General features: G+C 38.2%; 1 protein-coding gene across 1 annotated transcript; it reads left to right on the top strand.

The window, feature by feature from the left end:
- Positions 1 to 778: 778 nt before the first annotated feature.
- AGGF1 (angiogenic factor with G-patch and FHA domains 1) lies at positions 779 to 22,198 on the top strand. Its single transcript, XM_070743212.1, has 14 exons — positions 779 to 1,285; positions 3,500 to 3,599; positions 5,087 to 5,274; positions 7,050 to 7,196; positions 7,601 to 7,789; positions 8,932 to 9,259; positions 10,221 to 10,332; positions 11,543 to 11,594; positions 11,724 to 11,825; positions 12,061 to 12,226; positions 14,690 to 14,772; positions 15,961 to 16,088; positions 17,383 to 17,482; positions 21,019 to 22,198. The coding sequence occupies exons 1-14, from the start codon at positions 1,133 to 1,135 to the stop codon at positions 21,202 to 21,204; spliced, it is 2,034 nt and encodes a 677-aa protein (XP_070599313.1). The 5' UTR covers positions 779 to 1,132; the 3' UTR covers positions 21,205 to 22,198.
- Positions 22,199 to 22,711: the final 513 nt, after the last annotated feature.

The raw sequence follows: 22,711 nt of genomic DNA on the forward strand, positions 1-22,711 counted from the left end.
GTGAATTTAAAAAATAAATGGGGAAAATTTATAAAAAACAATAACCCATCATATGGTAAATATTTCAGTAACTCAATTAGGCGAATGTGTTCAAAGAAAAATCAGAAAGTCCAGTTGCCTTCTTTGTGTGTTGTCTTAGGGCAGGAGTCCCAAAGGTGCTTCTCCTCTCTCCTCCCAAGAGGCAACTGGACTTTCTGGTTTTTCTTTGAAGACATTCGCCTCTCAGAAGCTTCTTCACTCTTCAGCAGGGGTCCCCAAACTAGGCAACTTTAAGACTTGTGGACTTCAACTCCCAGAATTCTCCAGCCAGCATAGCTGACTGGAGAATTCTGGGAGTTGAAGTCCACAAGTCTTAAAGTTGCCTAGCTTGGAGACCTCTGCTCTTCAGCTTCCCAGAAGCGAAAGTCTTCCAAGGAAAAAACAGAAAGTCCAGTTGCCTCTTGGGGCGTGGGAAATGGATGACTGAGAATCTCCATAGACACTTACGGCTGGAAGTTCAGACATTCAGAATGCCCTTATCAGCAGAACCGAGTCGAAACGACGCCCACGTCCATGACATTTCCTATTGTATTTACTGCTGATTCCGAAGCCCGTGGGTCATTTTTTTTCCAACCCATTCGATACCTATCTTTCTCATATTTCGATATGTTAAGCCTGAATTGAGGGAGAAGCACTTTTGGGACTCCGGCCCTAAGACAGCACACAAAGGAACCCAGTGAGGGAGTGACAAACGCTTCCCGCGCCTTTTCCTCAGCTACCAAAATTGCAGGCCGGGAGAGGGCAGAGCCGACGCGATTCCCTCAGAAAGGCGTCACTTCCTCCCGTCTCAGGAAGCGCCGCCAGGCCGCCCATAATAATCCCCGACGAACTTTGTTATGTTTTCTTGAGGGAGTAATACTGTAAGACCTGAGAGGAGTCGAGGGGGGGGGGAGAAAAAAGGGAAGCGGCCGGCGCTTCTTTGGCCGGAGTGGGGGGAGGCGGCCTAGGGCGGCGGGGCTGCGATGGGCGCCAGAGACGTCGCGGAGGCTCCGGCGGCGACGCTGCTGAAGAGGCGCCGGCGACGCTGCTCCTCGGCCTGCCTGGCTCATCGCTGAGCGGCCGACGCAGGGAGAGAGAGAGAGAGAGAGACGGGATGGACGAGGCGGCCGGCGAGTCCCGGGCGACTTCCCCGCGGGAGAAAATAACTGCGCTGGAAGCGGAGTTGAGTGCCTGCCGGAGCCGGCTCGAGCGGGAGAAGAAGCGGCGCCTCCGAGCCCAGGCCTGCGCGGCCAAGTTACGGAGACAGGTAAGGCGCTCTCTGCCGCGGGAGTTCTCCGAGAGGCCCCGCGGATTTTGCCGGCCGCCTTCTCGGGGACAGGCAGGCGCTCTGCTGGGGCTGCGCAGCCGGGAACCCGCAGAGTCGGTTGCTCGTCGCCCGTGTTGAAGCCGGGGGTGGGGAGAGTTCCTCTGTCCGTTGGATCCCCTTTGATTCACTGCCGGGCCTTGGATGGATAGAGACAGGAGGCAACTCCGCGCCTCAGCTACCTCTACTGAAGTTTCTCTGCCAGGGAGGAGTAGAGTCTGGAAAAGATGTTGGGCTTGACTTGAACCGTCCCTTTCCAGCTTTCCTTAAGGTTTCCCTCCATAGATCAGCCATTCTTCTCTCAACATGGCAGCTGCCCAGTATTAATAGGATAGGATAGGAATAGAATTGAAATGGAATAGAATAGAATTCTTTATTGGCCAAGTGTAATTGGACACACAAGGAATTTGTCTTGGTGCCAATGCTCTCAGCATACATAAAAGAAAAAGATACATTTGTCAAGAATCACGTGGTACAACACTTAATGATTGTCATAGGGGCCAAATAAGCAATGAAGAAACAATCAATATTAATAAAAATATTAGGATACAAGCAACAAGTTACAGTCATAGAGTCCTAAGTGGGAGGAAATGGGTGATATGAATGATGAGAAAAAAACTAGTAGAAATAGAAGTGCATACTTAGTAAAAAGTTTGACAGTGTTGAGGGAATTATTTGTTTAGTCGAGTGATGGCGTTCGGGAAAAAACTATTCTTGTGTCTAATTGTCTTGGTGTGCAGTGCTCTGTAGCAACATTTTGAGGGTAGGAGTTGAAACAGTTGGTGTCCAGGATGTGAGGGATCAGTAAATATTTTCCCCGCCCTCTTTTTGACTCGTGCAGTAAAGAGGCCCTCAATGGAAGGCAGGTTGGCAGCAATTATTTTTTCTGCAGTTCTGATTATCCTATTCTGATTATTTCTGGCTTTGTAGTTGCTCTGTTGTCTGATTAAATGACATCAAATAATTTTTGACTCTTGGTGACTACGTACATCCCCCCAACATTATGATCTATTCCAGGCGGGGGTTGCCGCTACTGGTATGCTGCACGCGCAGTGTCAGGTTTGGTATGTGCGTGTGCATGTCCCAGAGAGATTTTGCTTCTGCGCATGCACACGAAGCAAAATCTCACAAGGGGACACACGTGCAGAAGATTTCAGCATGCGCACACACGTGTCCCCTCACAAGATTTTGCTACCTGCGCATGCACAGAAGCAAAATCTCACTGGGAAGCATGCGTGCAAACGCCAGAGCCCCAAAGCTGCATGAGCAGCTCCAGTTTTAGTACCAGTAGGGCGTCCTCATCCATACCAGTAGGAACCCGATACTGATCTAGTTCTAATACTTGTATTCCAGAGGAAGATAGGCTTAAACCTAAGTTTTCTCAAAATGATTCAGAAGATGGTTAAGGAAGTTCAGTAGTCTTTCAGAGCCATGGAACAATAAGAATCTATTAAAAAGAGAGAGAGAGAGAGAAAGTCAGTATGATGGATAAAAGATGAATTAGGCTGCATAATCCATTTATTTATTTATTTAATTGGATTTACAGGGAGTGTTTGACTTCGGTCAATGACCATTTGAAATTATGATACTGCTGTAATTACAAGGACTTGCCACCGGTCCTTGCACTTATGACTACAGTAGAACATAAGAAGAGCCATGCTGAATCAGGCCAAAGCCCATCGAGTCCAGCATTCTGTGTCACACAGTGGCCCACATAGTGGCCCACCAATTGTCCATGGGGATCTTGAGCAGAAAGAGAAGGCAAAACCCTCCCTTTCCCTTGACCCCCAACAAATGGTACTCAAGGGAATCCTGCCTGCCTCAGCCAAGATAGAGGCGGCACATGGACATCTGTTTCAATAACCACTGATACACTTGACTAAAACCCTGTCGCTGTTAAGCAGAACATGGAAAATCCATTTCAGTTGTTTAGTGGTCAGTTTCCAAGTGCTAGTAATTCAAAAGAATGTAGCAATCTAAAAATATTTAATTTTGTCTGACAGTTAAATTAACATGCATGTCCAACAACACTTTTTTTCCTTTCTATATGAAGGAGTGTCTGATCAGTTTGAAATAATGTGGGGGGTTTTGGTTGAATAATTCATACTAATCTTATGTTGTGGGTTTAATTTTTTAACTGCTTGTTTTATTTTGTAGGTTGAAAAACTTGGTAAAGTCAACAATGGTGAAAGAAACGAGAAGACAACATCTACTGTAGAAGTGCAAACTGAAGACTCTGCTGCATGGTTATATGCAGGTAATAGGAAATAATGGAAATCCTATAAAGATTCCAAATAGGGGTTCTTGTTGCTCTCTGAGCTTGGTTGTTTTCTAACATTGTTTGCTAGCACTGATGATGTTACCTAGTTTGGGTAATGAAACGTCTGCAAAAAAACAACAACAAAGCTCAGAGAGCAACAAGGATCTCTTATTTCAACCCCGAAGTACATATATTCTCCTTTATTAGATTCAAAATAATCTTACGGCTATTTGATATATGCCTGTTATGTTTTGTTTTGCTGATAAAGTACTTTGTCCTTACTTATATAAAATGCTCCAAGTTGGATTGTAAGTCTATATTATTAAAATGTTATGAAATTATTTAGATAATAGCTTCCAGTGCAATTTAAAAATAGTAATATTTAAATAATTTCTTCCCATTATAGATTGAAATACGTTATTTGAAAAGAAAAAAAGGATGGTGGGGGGAAGAGAAGCTGGAAGCAAATTTAATGTAGCAGTGTTTAAAATTACAGTACATATCATAAGAGACGTCCTTCCTGGCTGGCCGAAACGTGGACTCCAGGAAGGACATCTTCGTGACATCAAAGCTCCGCCCGTGGAATTCCCTATTGGGATTCCCCACCTCCGTTTGAGCCTCCCGACCGGCCGACAGCTCTTTTGCAAAGCTGACAGACGGGCGGCGGGGCTTCTTGGCGCTCTCCTGAACCCGAACGCCGAACCCGAACTTTTGTCAAACTTCCGGGTTCGGCATTCAGGAGAAGGCCGAGAAGCCCCCCGGCTGTTTCAAAAGGTGACAGCCGGGCGGCGGGGCTTATCAGCAGCCTCCCTAACGCCGAACCCGGAAGTTCGGCAAAAGTTTGGGTTTGGCATTCGGGTTCGGGAGGACGCTGAGAAGCCCCCCGCCTGTTTCAAAAGGCGACAGCCGGGCTTCTCAGTGGCCACCCGAACCCGAACTTTTGCCGAACTTCCGGGTCCGGCATTCAGGCGGTGGGTTCGTAAGGCGGAAAAAGTTTGTAAGAAGAGGCAAAAAATTTCCGAACCCTGGGTTCGTATCTCGGAAAGTTCGTATCACGAGGGGTTCGTATCAGCTAAAAACATTTGATACATACAGAATATAGTTGTCGGCTATGAATAAATTAACTGCCTTGAAATGGTCCTGGGTTGGGCCTAGAGGCAAAAAGGAGCTGTGACGTTCCTTCAATATACCAGGGTGATCCGACATAAAAAAACATATAGCCCCTCCCTGGTACAGAGCTGGAAGGGATCAGGTCTGATGGCTCAACTGCTAATTCTCTGCCTTACAAGGCAGAGGCTACCAGATCGAATCCCAGTAAAGAAGGGTGTGGCTAGCTGATGAGGCCAGAACAAGGCCGAAATGGGACCATCCTAGTCTCCCTTAATTTTAAAAATTCCAGCTAAAAACATTTGATACATATATATATGAATATTGTCTCGAATGTAAATAGTTTTTTTCTAATTCTTCACTCTAATTTTTAACAGATTATTACTATCCTTATAATTATTACAACTCTTCTGAATTATCCAGTGCCCCAGTGCAGCCAAATAACGATAATGAAATATTGAACTCAAATTGTAAAGATCAGTTACAATTAGACAATCATTTAGATGTTAAAGACAGACAGCAGGATGAGCATGAGGAACAGGACAACCTAATAAATAATGTGCAGGTAAGATCGCTTATTTGTCAAATTTATATATTTTTTTTCATCCAAAAATTATTTGTGGCATATTTCATTGTTCATTTCATTTTTCTAACATCTTTTAAATTAGTTTATGTTTAGAGATGTTAGAAGTTCACTAATAAACGGCTGTGTACTAAATGAATATTAAGATTAATTATAATCTTAAAATAGCCTTATAGTCTATATTAATTGTGGAAGGATTGTGTCTGCAAAGGCAATGCTTTGTAGCAAAGAGATGAAATAATACTTTTAAAAATTATATTTTTAGTGACTACAGAAATAACATCAGTGCATTTCACAAATGGATGGAGTTCATTTTAGTAACAGTCGGTACTTTCTGGCAGAAAACTATAAATACAACTATTTGGGAATCTGCCACTGAATTTTATTTACATGATTCTGGAGACTTCTAAGAATTACAAAAAGAAAAGTTTGGAGTCATTTAAAAATACTTTATTCTGTATCAAGATCATTCTGAATCAAGATCATATGAAGTGTTAATACCACTTTATAAAGCCTTGGTAAAGCTGCATTCAGTTTTGTTCACCACAATGTAAAAAGGAGACTCGAGAGAGAGAGAGCAGAGAAGAGCAACAAAGATGATTAGGGGACTAGAGCAATGGTTCTCAATTTAGGGTCAGGATGCTTTTGGGGGTCGAACTAGTGTTTCACAGTGGTCACCTATGACTATGGCAAAAGACAAATTTCCCATGGTGTTAGGAACTAAAGCTTCTATTCTGGTGCCTTAGAACATATTTTTACAATCCAACTAATCAGGACTTTACCATGGGGGTGTCCCTCTGAGCTTCCTGCCAATCTGCTTAAAGCTCTGTTGGGAGAATTGGCGCTAGACTTATGGCTGGGGGTCATCACAACATGAGGAACTGTATTAAGGGGCCGCGGCATTAGAAAGGTTGAGAATCACTGGATTGGAGGCTAAAACATATAAATAACGGTTCCTGGAACTGGGTATGTCTAGTCTTATGAAAAGAAGGACTAGGAGAGATATGATAGCAGTGTTCCAATATCTCAGGGGCTGTCCCAAAGAAGAGGGAGTCAAGCTATTCTCCAAAGCACCTGAGGGTAGGACAAGAAGTAATGGGTGGAAACTAACCAAGGAGGGAAGCAACTTAGAACTAAGGAGAAATTTCCTGACAGTTAGAACAATCAGTGGAACAACTTGCCTCCAGAAGTTGTGAATGCTCCAACATTGGGATTGTTGAAGAAGAGATTGGATAACCACTTGTCTGAAACCGTGTAGGATTTCCTGCCTAAGCAGGGGGTTGGACAAGAAGACCTCCAAGTTCCCTTCCAACTCTATTATTCTGTTATTCTATGTATAGATATGTATAATAAATATATCTTATTTTTATAGCATACCTTTCTACAAAGTTTGTACAACTCTTTTGTTAGTATGATTTTTAAAATATTTCATATGGAAATTTTATCTTTTTTAAAAGATAAGATGCAATTCATACATTACTGTATTATGTTAGAGATTCATACATTACTGTATTATGTTAAAGATTCTTATAATAAGAAAGTGGGATTGGTTGCTCTTATAAGCTAATACATTTATCAGATAATATTTTGGAATGAACATATGGAATGAAACTTATAGCATAAAATGAAATCTGAACTTCGTTTGGGATTTGGTGAATCCTTCATAAAGTTACTGTAAAATAAAGTTTGCAAAATAAAAATGGCAATATTCCTGCATAACGTAATTTATCATGTGATATTGTATTTCTTAATCCTAGAAATCAAAAGATGTTTCATTAACAGAAGAAACATTGGCAGAAAGTCTGAGAGCTGCTGCAGAAGCTGCTGTATCACAAACAGGATTTACATATGATGAAAATACTGGATTATATTATGACCATAGTACTGGATTCTATTATAATTCGGTAAAGGTTTTTTACATTGAAGTTTATTTATTTGTTTGTTTGTTTGTTTATGCCACCCTCTTCACCAAATACATAGTATACAGTATTGCAGAACTTGTTCCAGAGTGTCCATAATGGTCCAGAAAGGAATTTGGATTGATACACACAGGGAGAGGAAGCAGAAGAATCATTTGAATCAATTGACATGTTAAAAAATCAAATGCTTTGTGGATTTTATCTCTTGCAAAGTGTTTTTAATCAAATGTATTGTCAAGTGTTTATTATTTATTTATTTATTATTTATTACTTAAATTTGTATGCCGCCCCTCTCCGAAGACTCGGAGTATATATAGCTGTTGAACTACATAGTTACATGTATAAAATAGCAGATGTAATGGTATGATGCATATTTAACTTCATTAAAGGAAAATCAGCTGTATTATGATCCAACCACTGGAATTTATTATTACTGTGATGTTGAAAGTGGCCGATACCAGTTTCACTCTCGAGTGGATCTACAGTCTTACGGAACTGAAACTCTTCAGAGCAGCAGAGACAGAAAAAGCAAAAAGAAACGAAAAGATGCAGAATGCTCTAGGACAAATGAGCACAAGGTATTTACGTAGCAAATGATTTTTAGTTCATAAAAAGGCAGCTTGTGGTGCCTTAGTAGTAATTATCAAACGATTAAATGTAGTGAAATAATATTCCCTATTGGGAACGTCTATTTGCCTGCTGAGAACGTGTGTGTATGTCCATATCAGGGATGGGTTCTAACTTACCTCACTGCCAGTTTGCTTCCTTCCTGCTTCACGGGTGCACGCATGTTCAGTGCTGAAAAAACCCCTAAAGAACAAAAGCAAAAAAGAAGATGGTGATCACATGCACAGTGCCTAGCATCTGGTTTCTGTGCATGCTCAGAAGAAAAAGAATTCAAAAATTTTTAAAAAGCTTTTTTTAAAAAAGATGGCAGCGCCCACAGACCAGCACCAATCGAGCTGGGGCGGTGACGTTATCATGATGTCGCCAGAGGGTCAGTACCAGTTTGGGTGAAACTGGAGAAACCCACCCCTGATCTATATATATGAGGTACCTTGCTTGAAAACTTGATGAAATGCAGCATGTTGACCAGTTAAAGATTATGGAATAAGAGTTTTAGTAATATATGATAGATAATCAGAAAAGAAACAAAGAATTAACAAAACAATGGTTGACAGTCTTTCTCCCATAAAAAAATTATTCTGACAATTCTATCCAGAATATAAAAGATTCATGTGGAGCCATATCTGCTAGCACATGAGCCGTTGCCCTAGCTCAGCTCTAACATGCATGTGTGTGCCAGCCAGCTGATTGTTGGCTCACATGGAGGCTCTGGGAGGTGTTTTTGGCCTCCAGAGATCCTCCAGGGGGTTGGGGGAGGGCATTTTTACCCTCCTCCAGCTCCAAGTCTTTGGAGTCTGGGGAGAGTGAAACATGAGCCTGTTTGGCCCACCAGGAAGTTGGGAAGCAGGCTATTTCCAGATTCCAGAGGGCTTCTGGGGGGCAGGGGAAGCTGTTTTTGCTCTCCCCAGGCATTGAATTATGGGTTTGGCACTCGCGCATGTGCAATAGTGCGCATGCATTCTCTTTTTCCTCTTTTGAGGAAAAAAGGATCGCCATCACTGTCCTAGTATATTCTATCTGTATGTGTACACACAAACACACACAGAGACAAATTTTAAAACTTAACTACATTCCTTTTTCTATAAATCTTCAGAATCTGAACACAGAGGAGCAAACATCATCTAGCAATCTGAATAGCCTTTTTGCCCTTAATGAACCACGTTCTCCAGGAGAGGAAGAATTTCCAGATGTGAAAAAGGCTAAAGTTGATACAAGAAACACTCAAAAGACTAAGGAATCTGTTACTGTCAACGGAAGTAGTATAAGTGCAGAGTTTACTGCCAGCATAGAAGACAGTAAAACAGATACAGAAAGTGAGCCAGAAGAGGGTGAAATCACAGACACTGAACAGGAGGAATATAGCAGTGAAAATGAAGTGACAAGTGAAGAAACTGTAAATTCAGAAGATGTGGACAGTGAAGGTGAATTAAAGTTTTTTTATAAAGGATATTAAGGAATAATGTTTGCAGATTGTGAACAATAAAAAATAATAGTCAGAAAATTGAATTATGCACATTTGAATACAATACTGTCGAAATCAGGTTCTTCAGTAAAGCATATCAAGTAACACCAATGTTTTGCTTATGAATATTGCAGTTAAGCATGATCCATAATTAGAAAAATGTATCAAGTAAAAACTTAGTGTTCACATTGTTGTTTATATGAATATTGATAGAAAAAAGTAAACATGGACTTGAAAACACATGTTCAGAAAAACTATTTTTACATGTGGATATAAAGATGCTTGTTGATATAAATTAGTTATTAAGATAGTAATACTCTTTAAAAAGTAATTAAAGTTTACAAAAAGTACTTAAAGTTCACACAAAGTTAAATAACATTTAGTCTGCTTCTGAGAAAAAGTACTATATTTTTCAGAATATAAGACACACCAGAGTATAAGATGCACCTTAGTTTTTGGGGAGGAGAATAGGAAAAAAGTAATTTGCCTACCAGGTATTCATTTGGTTGGGGATAAAAGACAGTTTCTATTACTTCACTTCTTTCTCTTAGTTAGCAAAGGGGGGAAGATAATGTTAGCACCTCATTAGGGCTGGAAAAAAGCTTAGTAAAAGCTACGTTCAGAATATAAGACTCACCCAAATTTTAGACTCTTTGTGGGGGGGGGGGGGAAGGTACATCTTATACTGTGAAAAATACGATAAGTCGATTTATGACCACAATTGAGCCCAAACAAAAAGTATGTTGCGAGACACTTGTGAATCTTGGCCCATTTTATAGCATTTAATGCTATAGATTTTGCACATATTGTATATTGCTTCCAGATATATAATGGCTGAAATTCTGATTCTCTTTTGGGGATGCGAGATTGGAAATACAGGAACGTTTTTTTCTTAGCCTTATATTGATTGATTTATTTAGATGAAGACAAGATCTGGCCACCTTGTATCAGAGTGATTGTAATTAGATCACCAGTACTGCAGATGGGGTCTCTGTATATCATCACAGCTGTGAAACCTGCCACAATTGGAAGGTACTACACAATTGTTAATGAGATGTCTAGATTTCTTTATTAATTCTTTGTTTATTCATGATTATAATATTTTTAATAACCATCTTTAATTAAGACTTCATTTTGAATCAACCTGATTTCTTGTATAAGTATTAATTATAATGAATGTATTGCTTTACTGTTTAAAATAACTAAATTAGAGTTCTGGCATTAAAATAAACACACAAAAATAGTGCATGTATATGTTACTGTACATGTAAGAAGTGCACTGAGAAGATACAGATAAAGAAAAATGTCCTCAAATTACGTCCACATTTCTTCTTTTTTCTTTCCTTACTGCTGCTTAGGTAGAAACTCCTATCCTTGCGTACAATTCATTTGCATCCATTGGGGTTTTAAATTCCACTTTTTCTCTTAGTTTATCACCTCACTTGATTTGGGCAGACTCTTGAATCTGGTCTGCCGGATATGAGAAAATCAGCAAGGTGTGTGAGAGAGTAGGTGGCTATCTGAACCCTGCTCCCTTCTAAGTCCACAGATGGATTTATCTGATGTCTCTGGATAATATAGGCAATAGCTGTCCTGATGGGCATTTCTAACAATGCTGGATGAAATTACTGTTTAATTCAGATTTACACTAGGGTTTTGCAGAAAGTTATGAAAATAACTAGATTCAAATGCTCCTCAGTAAAGTGAGGGGAAAAAAGAATCAATTTGTACCGGCAAATTTTAGAGCAGAGTTCTCCAACCTTGGCAACTTTAAGCCTGGTGGACGTCAACTACCAGATGGCTGGGGAATTCTGGGAGTTGAAGTCTGCCAGGCTTAAAGTTAGCAAGGTTGGAGACCTTTGCTTTAGAGGATCTTCTTTAAGCCCATTTTGATGGAACTAGGATGTACCATTCATTATTTAGCCAAATAAAAAAGCACTAAAAGATCAGTATTCATCTTTTCTAATATGAAAGGTGCTATTTTACTAAAAAATAATTTCCGTCTCAAAATTCTAAGAGTTGTATGTCAAATGCACTTACAACTCTAAAAGGTAATTTTTAAAAAGTGTGCCTCTGGTAACTCAAAGGCTTCCATCAGGCAATTAAAGGAATGCTGACATAATCACTGATGAGGGATTCTGCTAATAAACTCGAGCCTGCCATGCACTGCTGAGGTTAGTCTTGCTTCTGAGTGAATTTGTGCCATGTATCCCCAGACTTTAACCATTACTTCTTTTTACAGAGACAAAGGGATGGAACATACCTTGCAGATTCCAGAGGCCTCTGTCAGCAAGGTATTTAATTCTTTAAGGATTTTATATAATTGGAAAGAGGATTAGAGAAGAAAAAAATTGATTTACTACATTTTAAACACTTTACAATATTTCTATACTTGCTATCAAAATATTTGATTTTTCTGTTAGTTCCACATAGAAGTACACTTTGATCATGAATTGCAGAGTTATGTTCTTGTGGATCAAGGCAGTCAGAATGGCACTGTGGTTAATGGAAACCAAATTCTGCAGGTGAGTATAACAATGAGACATTCTCCTGGTTGCTTTTTGTTGACCCCTGCCTTTGCCCAGCACTTCAAATAGCCACATCTCTATCCTTTTTGTTCAGCTGTGAGACTGCTAAATGCACGTTTTGCTGTGTCACATACTATACTTCCTGTATCTTTCTTTTTGAAGTAATGGCCCTAGGCTCTTTTGTTAGCACCTAATTTTCTGCTGCCCAGTTCTTGTGTTCATTTATTTACAGCCTAAAACAAAAAGTGATCCCTATGTTCTGGAACACGGTGATGAAGTGAAGATTGGAGAAACTGTACTATCTTTTCATATACACCCTGGAAGTGAAACCTGTGATGGATGTGAACCAGGGCAAGTCAGAGCCCATCTTCGCCTTGATAAGAAAAATGAATCTTCTAGTAAGAAATACTATGGTTAACTTCTAAGAAAAAGTTAAAACATCATATTGAAAATAATATTATATAGTTAAGTTTAACATAGCACACCCCAAAAAATAAGTAAATAAATTGAGTAAAATCAGTAAGTGAACCTCAAAATATCACATCAAAAATAGTCTGCGGAGAGGGGCGGCATACAAATCTAATAAATAAATATGTAGATCATCCAAAGGTAGGAAATATTGAAGAACTTTTTATGGGAAAATATATTATAAAACTCAGATAGGATAGAAAGAGAATAATAGAACGTTGAAGTCATGAAGCTTGCATGGTTGGTGACTTAAAATAAAGAAAAAATGAGTTTATTTAATAAATTAAGTTTATAGGATGTCATACTTTTTTTTACTGAAAATGCTGGTGTTTAGCAGTTATTGAGATTTGCTAAAAATTGTCTTAATATTTTTAAAAGTATGATTTTTTTAGTCCTGATTTTTTTAAAAATGCACAAAATATTCAACCTAAGCTAGTAGTCTTAGCCACAGTCACCAAATGGTGGTCCGTGGTCCATGAGAAAATTTTGATGGTGCGCAGAAAAAATATTTGCATTTTTTATATTACACTAAATCAGGGGTCCTCAAACTATGGCCCCTGGGTGGGATATGTGCAATGAACATTTGTGTTGCTGCAGAGAATCTCCCCTTTTGAGGTCTTTGTGTGAGTTGGAGGTGGGACAGAAATTCTGAGTTGAGGTCTGCTTCAGGCTCCTGGTGTGGAGCTTTGGGTGAAGACTGGAGGGAAGTGCCACTGGTGGTGAAGAGCTAGAGGCCCTTGTTCCATCATGGCCTAGAACTGGCTGATCATCTCAGCTTGCTGAAGCTGCAGGCACCAGTATCTGGCTTTGCACTCCCACAGGTCTTCCCTCAGAGTCCTCAGTGAGGTTCTTCTCCTGAGCCGCCTCGGTCAGATCCAATTTGAACTGAGCCAGCTGTTTTGCCAACTCTTTCTCATGATGGCTGCTTAGCTCCAACAATTGCTTCCTGTTGGGGCCCTAAGGAGCCAGGCAGGGAGACGAGGAGCGGCTGGCGGGGCGAGTAGGGGCCTGCGAGGTGCCCCTTGACATGACATCAAGTTGGCCAACACCACCCAGTCACATGACCACCTAGCCACACCCACCCTGCCATTAGGCAGATAATATTAGTGGTCCATAGGATTTAAAGTTAGGAATTTAGTGGTCCCTGAGGTCCAAAAGGTTGGAGACCCCTGGTCTTAGCCATATTAAGCAGCCTGGATTCAAGAACTGAAAACTTTTCAAGGTTAACTTTTTTTATCTGTTTTAAATTATAGTCTCATTGTTTCTTAATTCAGGATGCAGAATATATGGGCATATATTTATATTTTTCTTAGTCAATTGACAACTGTTATGCATATCTAATCTCATTCTGGATGTATTAGAGAAAAACTCAGTTCTTTGCCTCCTTTCTGGTTGGGTTCACCACTCTCAGTGCTCAGTTTAGCATAAGATCCACCAAGATAAACTTCACAGATAGCTCAAGACAATATTTATTTCTACATTGGGGGAGAAGGCTACATTTGTGTGTGGGTGACTAACAGCCAAAGCAATCTGGATAATAATGCAGGTTGTTATGGCTAAGGTTGGATTTTGGAATTTTACATATATGCTTTCTCCAAATGAGAGGTGGTTTCTTAATATTAGTCTTATTCTCAGACATATTTTATGTTTTGTTTAATTATGAAAATTGGCTAGAAATAATGTCTGTTTTTCTATCAGTTTGCTGCTGAATTTTGATACCAGAATTTCTGTTGTTCTGGGAATTGCAAAAAAGTGTACAGGAGTTCATCTACCAGTCTACTCCACAAAGTAGTTACTACACTAATATAAGACAAGAAGCTGAATTTAGATAATCAAGTCTATAGTGAGCTTATTAGTCCTTTATTACCATCTTCAGTTATAAGTGAAACAAATATATCAAGTGTTAGAAGCTAAAAAGGGTAGTTTTAGATAGGATTCTGTTTGAAGGAACTTAAGCTCCTTCAAAGGTTTTATAATGGAAGGGGAAGATTGTGTCAGTCAAATTTGGAAGTGTTTTTAAAGCTAACAAATTCCATTAGGGCTTAAATCCTCGTGAGTTCATTGGATGCATAGAATAGTTTGTTCTTATAGGACTTTAAATACAATGAGTGTGTTTAGCAAATGGCAAATGTTCTTATCTGTTTCCATTTGCTAATTGATAATGTACGCAACTTCTTCCTTTAAGTCTCTACAATTAAAATCGTGCCCATTCTAAACATCTGAAGAAGTGAACTCCTACTTGCAAATAATGATGCACTAATGTTGGTTACTTTTGAGGGTACTATGACATAGATCAATACATTGGTTTAGGTGTAAATCTAACATGGTTAATTTGATTCCTATCTAGATGTAGTAGATTAATTTATTATTTGATGAAATCTTTTGTGTTTCAGTTGTTCCTGCATTGACAAAAGAAGAAAAGGAATTAGTTAGAAGAAAAGAATTAAAACAAATACGTGTAAAATATGGTTTACAGGTAACTCATTTTTAAATGTATTCGTAATTGATAATGCATTTGGAACTTTTTTTAAGCATTTGGACTCTAGCCTATTCTGATATGCCTCAATTATAGTTATCAAGGTCTGTAATACAGAATGAGATGTACTACAAATAAGAATTAGGATATCAAACTGAATTGAAATTGTGGAGACATCAGTTCAAGTCCTTATTCAATCATGAAACTCATTTAGTAATTTTGAATTAGTCATTCTGTCTCACTCAAGCTACTTTATGAGTCATGGGGATATACTGCCCTGCACTTCCAAAGAAAAGGCAGGTTATAAATGCACGAATTATACCTCATTTATGTGATCATTTAATCATAATTTATAGGAGTGGCTTTTTTGCCAGATTAGACCACAGGCAAAGGCTTTGACACCATCATTGTAAACATAATATTGTCTTTTAAAGGGGTTCATTTTTTTTAGTAACTTAACAATGTAAAAGCAGATAAAATCTGTTACTGGATAAAATCAAGAGATCCTTCTAATCCAACACCTAGCTCCTATTGCAGGTAATGAGCTCCTTTTCAAAAGTGGGTTTTTGAAAACTACGTTGGTGTACAAGTCATTCTTGATTTAAGAACAATTAATTTAGTGGCCGTTGGAAGTTTTACAACAGCATTGAAAAAAAGTGACTGATGGCTGGTTTTCACATTTATGGCTATAGCAGCACGGTCATTTGATCAGAATTTGGGCGCTTGATAATTGACACTTATGATTGTTGCACTGTTCCAGGATGTCATGTGACCGCCATTTCTAACCTTCCCAGCTGGCTTCGGACAAGCAAAGTCAATGGGGAAACCAGATGTACTTAGTGACCACATGGTTATATTAATAGCAGCAGTGATTTGCTTAACACCTGGAGCAAAAAAAGGTTGTAAAATAGGGTACAACCCACTTAACACTCTTGCTTAGTACCAAACATTTTGGGGCTTTATTGTGATCATAATCAAGGATACCTGTACTCCTCCAATGTGAATCTGAAATAAAAAGAAAAACATGCATATTTTATGAGCCTATACCATTCTCTGCCCCTCCTAGTCATTTTTTCTAAATTAAAATATAAAAACTCAGCCTTTTACCATGCTTTCTTGTAGCAATATATATATAAAACTAAAATTTTAAAAGTACAGTTAATGTATGAGATTTTTCTTTTTTTAAAGAACACAGAATATGAAGTTGATAAGGTGGTGAAAAATCCAAATTACAAAGACAGAGCAGGAAAGCGCCGTGAAACAGTTGGCAGTGAAGGAAACTTTTATAGAGATGATGCTCCAGCCTCTATAAATGTGTAAGTTGGTTGGTTTCTTTTATTTTACACAATTAGAAGGTGTTGCACTAATATATAATAATGCATAGATTCAATTTTGTTAGAAAAAAAATCTGAAATAATTTTGCACATTACAAATATTGATTACAGTAAGTCAAAACAACCAATGTGCCAGTCGCAGCGAAGACTAAAATACATTAAAATTATGGTAGAGATAAGCACTTTAAATTGTGTCTGATAAGAATTTGACATCTGCATTAATTGGAAGTGAGGATTGGTATAATATGATCAGAATGGACACTGTAAAATATTATAATTGTATAAAGCGTTCTTGGTGCTCTCTGAACTCAACTGTTTCCTTGCTTTTATAACCCAAGCTAGGTAACATCATCAATACGTTAGGGCATGTATGGCACGTGTGCCACAGGTGGCACGCGGAGCCATATCAGAGGGCATGTGAGGCATTGCCCTATGTCAGCTTTGTCCAGCTGGTTTTTAGTCTTGGGAAAGGCCGTTTCACCCTCCAGATGCTTCATGAAGCCCTGGAGTACAAAAAAACCATACCAATGGGCAAACCGGAAGTTTGGAAAAATGGACTTCTGTTTTGCCTGTTGTGCTTTTTTTCACACTCCAGGGCTTCAGGAAGCTTCCCTGAAGCCTCCAGAGTGCGAAAAACAGCACAACTGGCAAACCAGAAATCTGTTTTTGGAACTTCCGGTTTGCCCGTTTGTTCACCTTTCCAGGCTTCTGTGAGCCCTGTGCATGGAGGGGATGGGTTGTGCATATGCACAGGGGCAACGTATGGGTGTGCATGCAAGGGGAGAAGGGAATGGGTGTGGCATATGTGCACATGCTAGCACCTTTTTGACACACACAAACCAAAAAAGGTTTGCCATCACTACTGTAGGGAATGGAATTTGCTTTCTATAGTCTAGCACTAGTGGCTTGCCCTATCAATGTTTGTGGGAGTGGTCTTGGTGATTATTTGGTTGGACTGGTTACTGTTAACTTGTTTGGCAGTTCCTTGATTGGACTATTGCTCCTTCATTGCTACTTTAATGTTAATCTTAGTGTTAATCTCTGCTCCGATGGATGTAGATTGCTGGTGTGGTGTTTTGGCCATAGTTATATGTTAGCTCTGGTACTCTGAGATATTTCCTTGCATAAGAAGATGTATTTTACATAAATATATTTTCAAAATAAGTATTAAAATATAACCCCCGTATCTTCCATTATTGAAAAATCTAAACAATTATTGAAAAACCAATTATTATTTCAATTCCTCTTTTCCATATTTGCTCTTTTGCTTTTGAAGGGAAATTAGTGAGAATAACAAAGGACACAAACTATTGGAGAAGATGGGATGGAAGAAAGGAGAAGGGCTTGGAAAATGTGGTGGTGGAATAAAAGATCCGGTAGGTTGTTTTGGGGGTTTTTTCAGTGAGCAATCCCATACAGTTAACACAATTATGTTTATCAAAAAAGAATCCTGTTAAAATCAATAGAATTTAAGTATATTTGTGCTGTAGAATGCATTTGCCTTGCAAACCTCTGCAGACTTACCATATGGGATTTCTGAGCACACACAGGTATTCAATATGCCAAAAAAGGTGGATATGAGTTGAAAAGGACCTTGGAGATCACTCCATCCAACACCTTCCCAAGTGCAAGAAACTAGTATCATCACGTCTGGAACAGCACATGGCCAGCCTCCAATAAAGAGCAGTTCATCTCCTGAGGCAGACTGTTCCATTGTTTAATTCGTACCCAAGACTTTTTCTTGGTGTCCAGTTAAACCTACTTCCTTGTCATTTAAACCTGTTGGTTTTTTAATGCTTTTTTTCTGAAGTAGTCTGAATAATTTGGCTTTGCCTTCTATGTGACAGTACTTTACATACTCAAAGATAACAATCATGTATCCTTTCAGGTTTTTCTTCTTCAAAGTGCAGTCAACAGTTTGGCAGTTGCTAAATACACAATCTGATTGATAAATCTATCATAATTAATTTTTGAATTACATAAAGAGTCAATACATATAGTCCTCAGTTATTACTTTGACTATTTGAAGTTACAGTGGTGCTGCAAAAATAACTTTATGGCCAATTTAAGACTATTTGCAACCTTCATCACATGATCATCATTAGTCAGCATCTCTACCAGACCTGTGGGTTTGTTTTGGTTTTGTTTTCAAAACAAAACAAGTGCAGAAAGAAAGGGACTGCAAGAGAGTAAGCAATTTTCTATTCTAAAAGCAATCTCACCAGCAGCCTGGAGTTAAGAGCTTCATGTGCACTATGGAAATAGCTTACAGTCCCCTCTTGAAATCCCTCTCCATACCCTCGACTTCTACAAGTGGGAAAGGACTGTCTTGGAAATTGCTTGCCCCCCCCCCATCCCCTCACATAATGGAGACATTGGAGAAGGGATTTAAAGAGTACTATAAGTTGTTTGTGTAGCAAGCCTGTTAGCACCATTGTATTGTTTTTAATATGTAGAAGACAGTAAGCATCTACTGTCCTTTCCAAAGGGCAGAGGAATGGGTAGGAGGCAAGGAAAAGCCAAAAGTGTAAAACTGCCTAGTTTTGTCTCTCTCCAGAAAGCACAATTACAATCATGTGATTTCTCATTTAGCCATCAACTGTGCTGGTCCCAATTAGGGTAGTTAAGTAAGGAAATGTATAGGAGACTTAGGGTTTAGTGCAAATTATACTTTAATCCCAAGAACCTCAGATATACAGTCCTCTAGTTACTTAGGGTTATCAGAGGCATATATTTTCTGCCATCACAATTACCTTGAAGAAGAACCTAAGATTTGTTGCTGCTTATTCAAGTACTTCTAAGCCTCTATATCTGCCAACAAGTTCAGACATTCAACTGGCTAATTCTGAACAGGTCATGAATTATCCAGGCTGAAACTGTAATAAGAATTTTAATTGCTTCTGGTTTTATCTGGTAAAAATCTTTAAGGATTTTATGAGCAAGTAGAATATGATGTCTTGCCCATCCTGTGCCCACGTGCTCGGCTTATCTCCTTTCTGCCACCACACATAAAATTCAAGTGCAAGATCACCTGTTGCCCTCCACCCCTCTTCATGATCTCCCAGAAACTTTTCACCTACGGCTACCAGTCTCCTTCCAGAGCCTACCTGTCCTCACTTCTCCAGTGCCTTGTTCCCTTATTTCCCTGCTACTGCTACAGTTTACGGCACCCCCAACCTTACCCATTTGCCCTCCATCCCATCTTTTTATCACCTTATTCTCCATTACATGCTCTTTACTGCTGCTGTGTTCAAATATTGATGGTTTTGCATTTTCTCTTGTTTCCTATACCAGAACAGCTCTGCTCAGAATGTTATGTTATGTTCAGGCAGATTCAGAATGTGTATTCTAGTCTCTGCCTGAAGGTAGATTGAAAATGATTGCAACGTTTTGCAATCCCTACTACTCCTCCTCAATATTAAGATATCTGTGATTGGGAACTGACCATCCTGACAATGTAGTATGGATGAGTAAACCATTCCAATGAGATGCATTAACAATGTGCAGGAACAATAGCAAAGTGTTTGTTCAATCATTAAAATGAAAGCTGCATTTATTATTTTTATAATACATTGATTGAATTATTGATTGCAAGGTTGGTACAGCTATTTCCCACCAGCCTGTGAACAGATGTAGTAAAAGTAGCTGTGCATTTGTATGCATGCAAAGGTATCTGCGTAAATCTTTAAAATATATGGTATTTTAATAATTGAAAAGTTGATTTTATACATGATTGTTTGATTTGCAAAATAACTCTTTCAAGTGTTTTGGACAATTTACACACAGGCATATGGAATTGGGAATAACTGCCATTTTTGACCATATGCAAAGTTTTGCTTTAAAGCAGGGGTCTCCAACCTTGGCAACTTCAAGACTTGTGGGCTTCAACTCCCAGAGTTCCTCAGCCAGCTTTGCTTTGCTGGCTGAGGAACTCTGGGAGTTGAAGTCCACAAGTCTTGAAGTTGCCAAGGTTGGAGACCCCTGCTTTAAAAACAAAGGGTTCTAGGTACAGATGTCATATGAAATTGTATTTGCAAGGATATACCTTCTGCACTGTAATATCTGTACTGGAACTGATAAAGAAATACATTCAGATTTCTCAGTGACCTTTTCATTTTCACTGCTTACTAACAAGCCTAAGAAATATGATATGCATGCATAAGACACATGGCTGTCTTGATAACATGATGTGCAACAGGTTAAGAAATTAAGAAATCTGGTCTGAAACAGCAGTAAGAACAACAATGATTAAATTTTTCCAAATTTAGTCTTTCAAACTGTAAGAGCTTTTGTCAGAGTTGATAAGTTGAGTTTTTCAGATCTGATTATTTATCAGAGAAACTGGGAATTAAACCTCAGTATCTGAATGGTGGCTGCTGAACTCACATTAGGCTCAATTAAGTTGTCTTAAAAAATTGAACTTTTCCATGTATGATAAAATGAAATGGTGAACTAGTTCACTTGATTGAAACATACACTTAAAATTTTACTTGCTTTACTTTACTTGCGTATTTGCTTGTTTTTTTTTTAAACAAATTAGCCTTAAAGACATTTGAATATACTGGAAATTTCTTCATTAACATCTGATCTTGTAATATACTTGATAAAATCTCTCTCTCTAGCTTGACTATATTTTGAGAATGTGGGCAGAAGAATAAAGTATATCAGGATATACAGTATATTTCTATATGTTACTTTCCCATTGGCCATTTTGGGTGTTTTAGTGCCTCAAAAGATGGATGAACTTGTATATGCAAAGCATGAATATACACCAACAGTACCATAATATTTTAGCAAAGTAATAACATTATTTGCAGGTTCTGCACATGTGTTTTTCCATGTCTAAAAAATAATTTAAATTATAGAATGTATATTTACTGAATTTAATTTATGAAAATTCAATGTTTAACAGATCAAACTTCAGTTACACAGAAAGCATGCAGGCTTGGGTGCAAGTATACCTATTTCTGCTGAAGAGATTCAGATCATTAGTACCAAAAACAAAAGGAACTGGGAAAAAGCGAGAGAAAGATTTGCAGAAACATTTCAAGATTCTAAAACTCCGCAAAAATTCACCGAAGAATCTAACTTGAATTAGAAGATCAGCAGAATTAAATTCATAATTTGTTTGCTTGTCTAATTATGTCCCCCCCAAAGGTGGAAATGTATTTGTTGTATATTAACTACTATATACGCTCACATAATTGTAAAGCATTGTCATTGTACATGTTGACTTTTTTCTCTGACACCAATTTTAATCATAAGAGGTGCATGGCCTGAAATGGCCCAGTTCTTTTTGAAGAGTTTTGAGAAGCGAGTATGAAAGTAATTCAGGATTTCTAAGGAGTCTGTGGCCTGATGCAACAGAAAGCAAGAAACAAGAGCCAAAAGAAAAGCAATACAGATGCATTCTCACTTTCATAAAATGGATTTTCTAAAATTAGCAACAATTCTGTTCTAAATGCAATATCACTATTTTTAGTGAGGAAATAATATACAAAAGGCCATATGGAAGGCCTTGTTTTCTTCTGTGAAGAATTCTAAGGGTTGTACATTAAGCTGCTAATATTCTATTCAGGTAGCATGTTTAGAAAATGTTACTATAATCTGATCTGTACTTTTTAGAACTCAGAATTACACTGTTCAGGGGCTGACATTATAAAATTCAAAATTTCCTGGATTCAGTGATTGGTTTTAATGACATGCAAGGATGTTTTTACTCAGTTTAGATTTTTTCAGGGAATGCAGGGAATTCTGAAGTAGGAAATGCAATCATATATTTGGAAGTGGCACAGTCTAGAACTTTGGTACCATAAACTAGTCTTGATGTATAGATTAGCACTATTAGCCTTCTTATCTTCAGTCAGTACTGCCATACACCTTAAGATTTTTAATAGACAAGCACTATTTATTAACCTTGTCCATTGCTGGCAATGGAATTTAGACCGGATTCTATTTTTTCCTCCATTTTTCTTCAAGGTAGAGTCTGAACATTTATTTATTGAAATGTTAATAAATATGCTTTCAAAAGATGTGCTGTGAATTTTTAACTCACAAAAAAGATAAATAAAAAATAGATCAGATTTCATTTATATTTGTGTCTATGAAGATTCTCAGTCATCCAGGTCACGACATTTTTATTTGTGTTTTGTAATTGTATAGAATAGTCTGCATTGTGGACAATTGATCTGAACAATGGCCAATAGAGGAATACTTGGCTTTATTTTTGGTTTATTTAAGAAGCTGGAATTCTTACATCAAAGATCATTCAGCTCACATTTCATCCAAATAACACTATTTAAATTTCTAGGGATGGAACTGATTTAATTTAACTTTAAAACTATTTAATCTTTCAGATTAAATTACTGGGACTAGCATCTTGAGGTGGCATGTTCATTCTTGATTAATCAAAAATGCCTTCAGTGTCATCTATTACAGCTCAATCATGTCTTCTTAGCTCTCATGACAGCTAATAATAAAAAAATTGTATTAAAATACTTGTAACATAATGACGCTAATATCAAGCATCAACATAGTTTCAGGAACAGACATGTTTTAATGGAAATTTTACTTAAGAACAAAATGACATTGATAATTTAAATTAT

This window comes from Erythrolamprus reginae, chromosome 2 (assembly GCF_031021105.1).
Source record: "Erythrolamprus reginae isolate rEryReg1 chromosome 2, rEryReg1.hap1, whole genome shotgun sequence".
In the NCBI taxonomy this organism is placed as follows: Eukaryota; Metazoa; Chordata; class Lepidosauria; order Squamata; family Dipsadidae; genus Erythrolamprus; species Erythrolamprus reginae.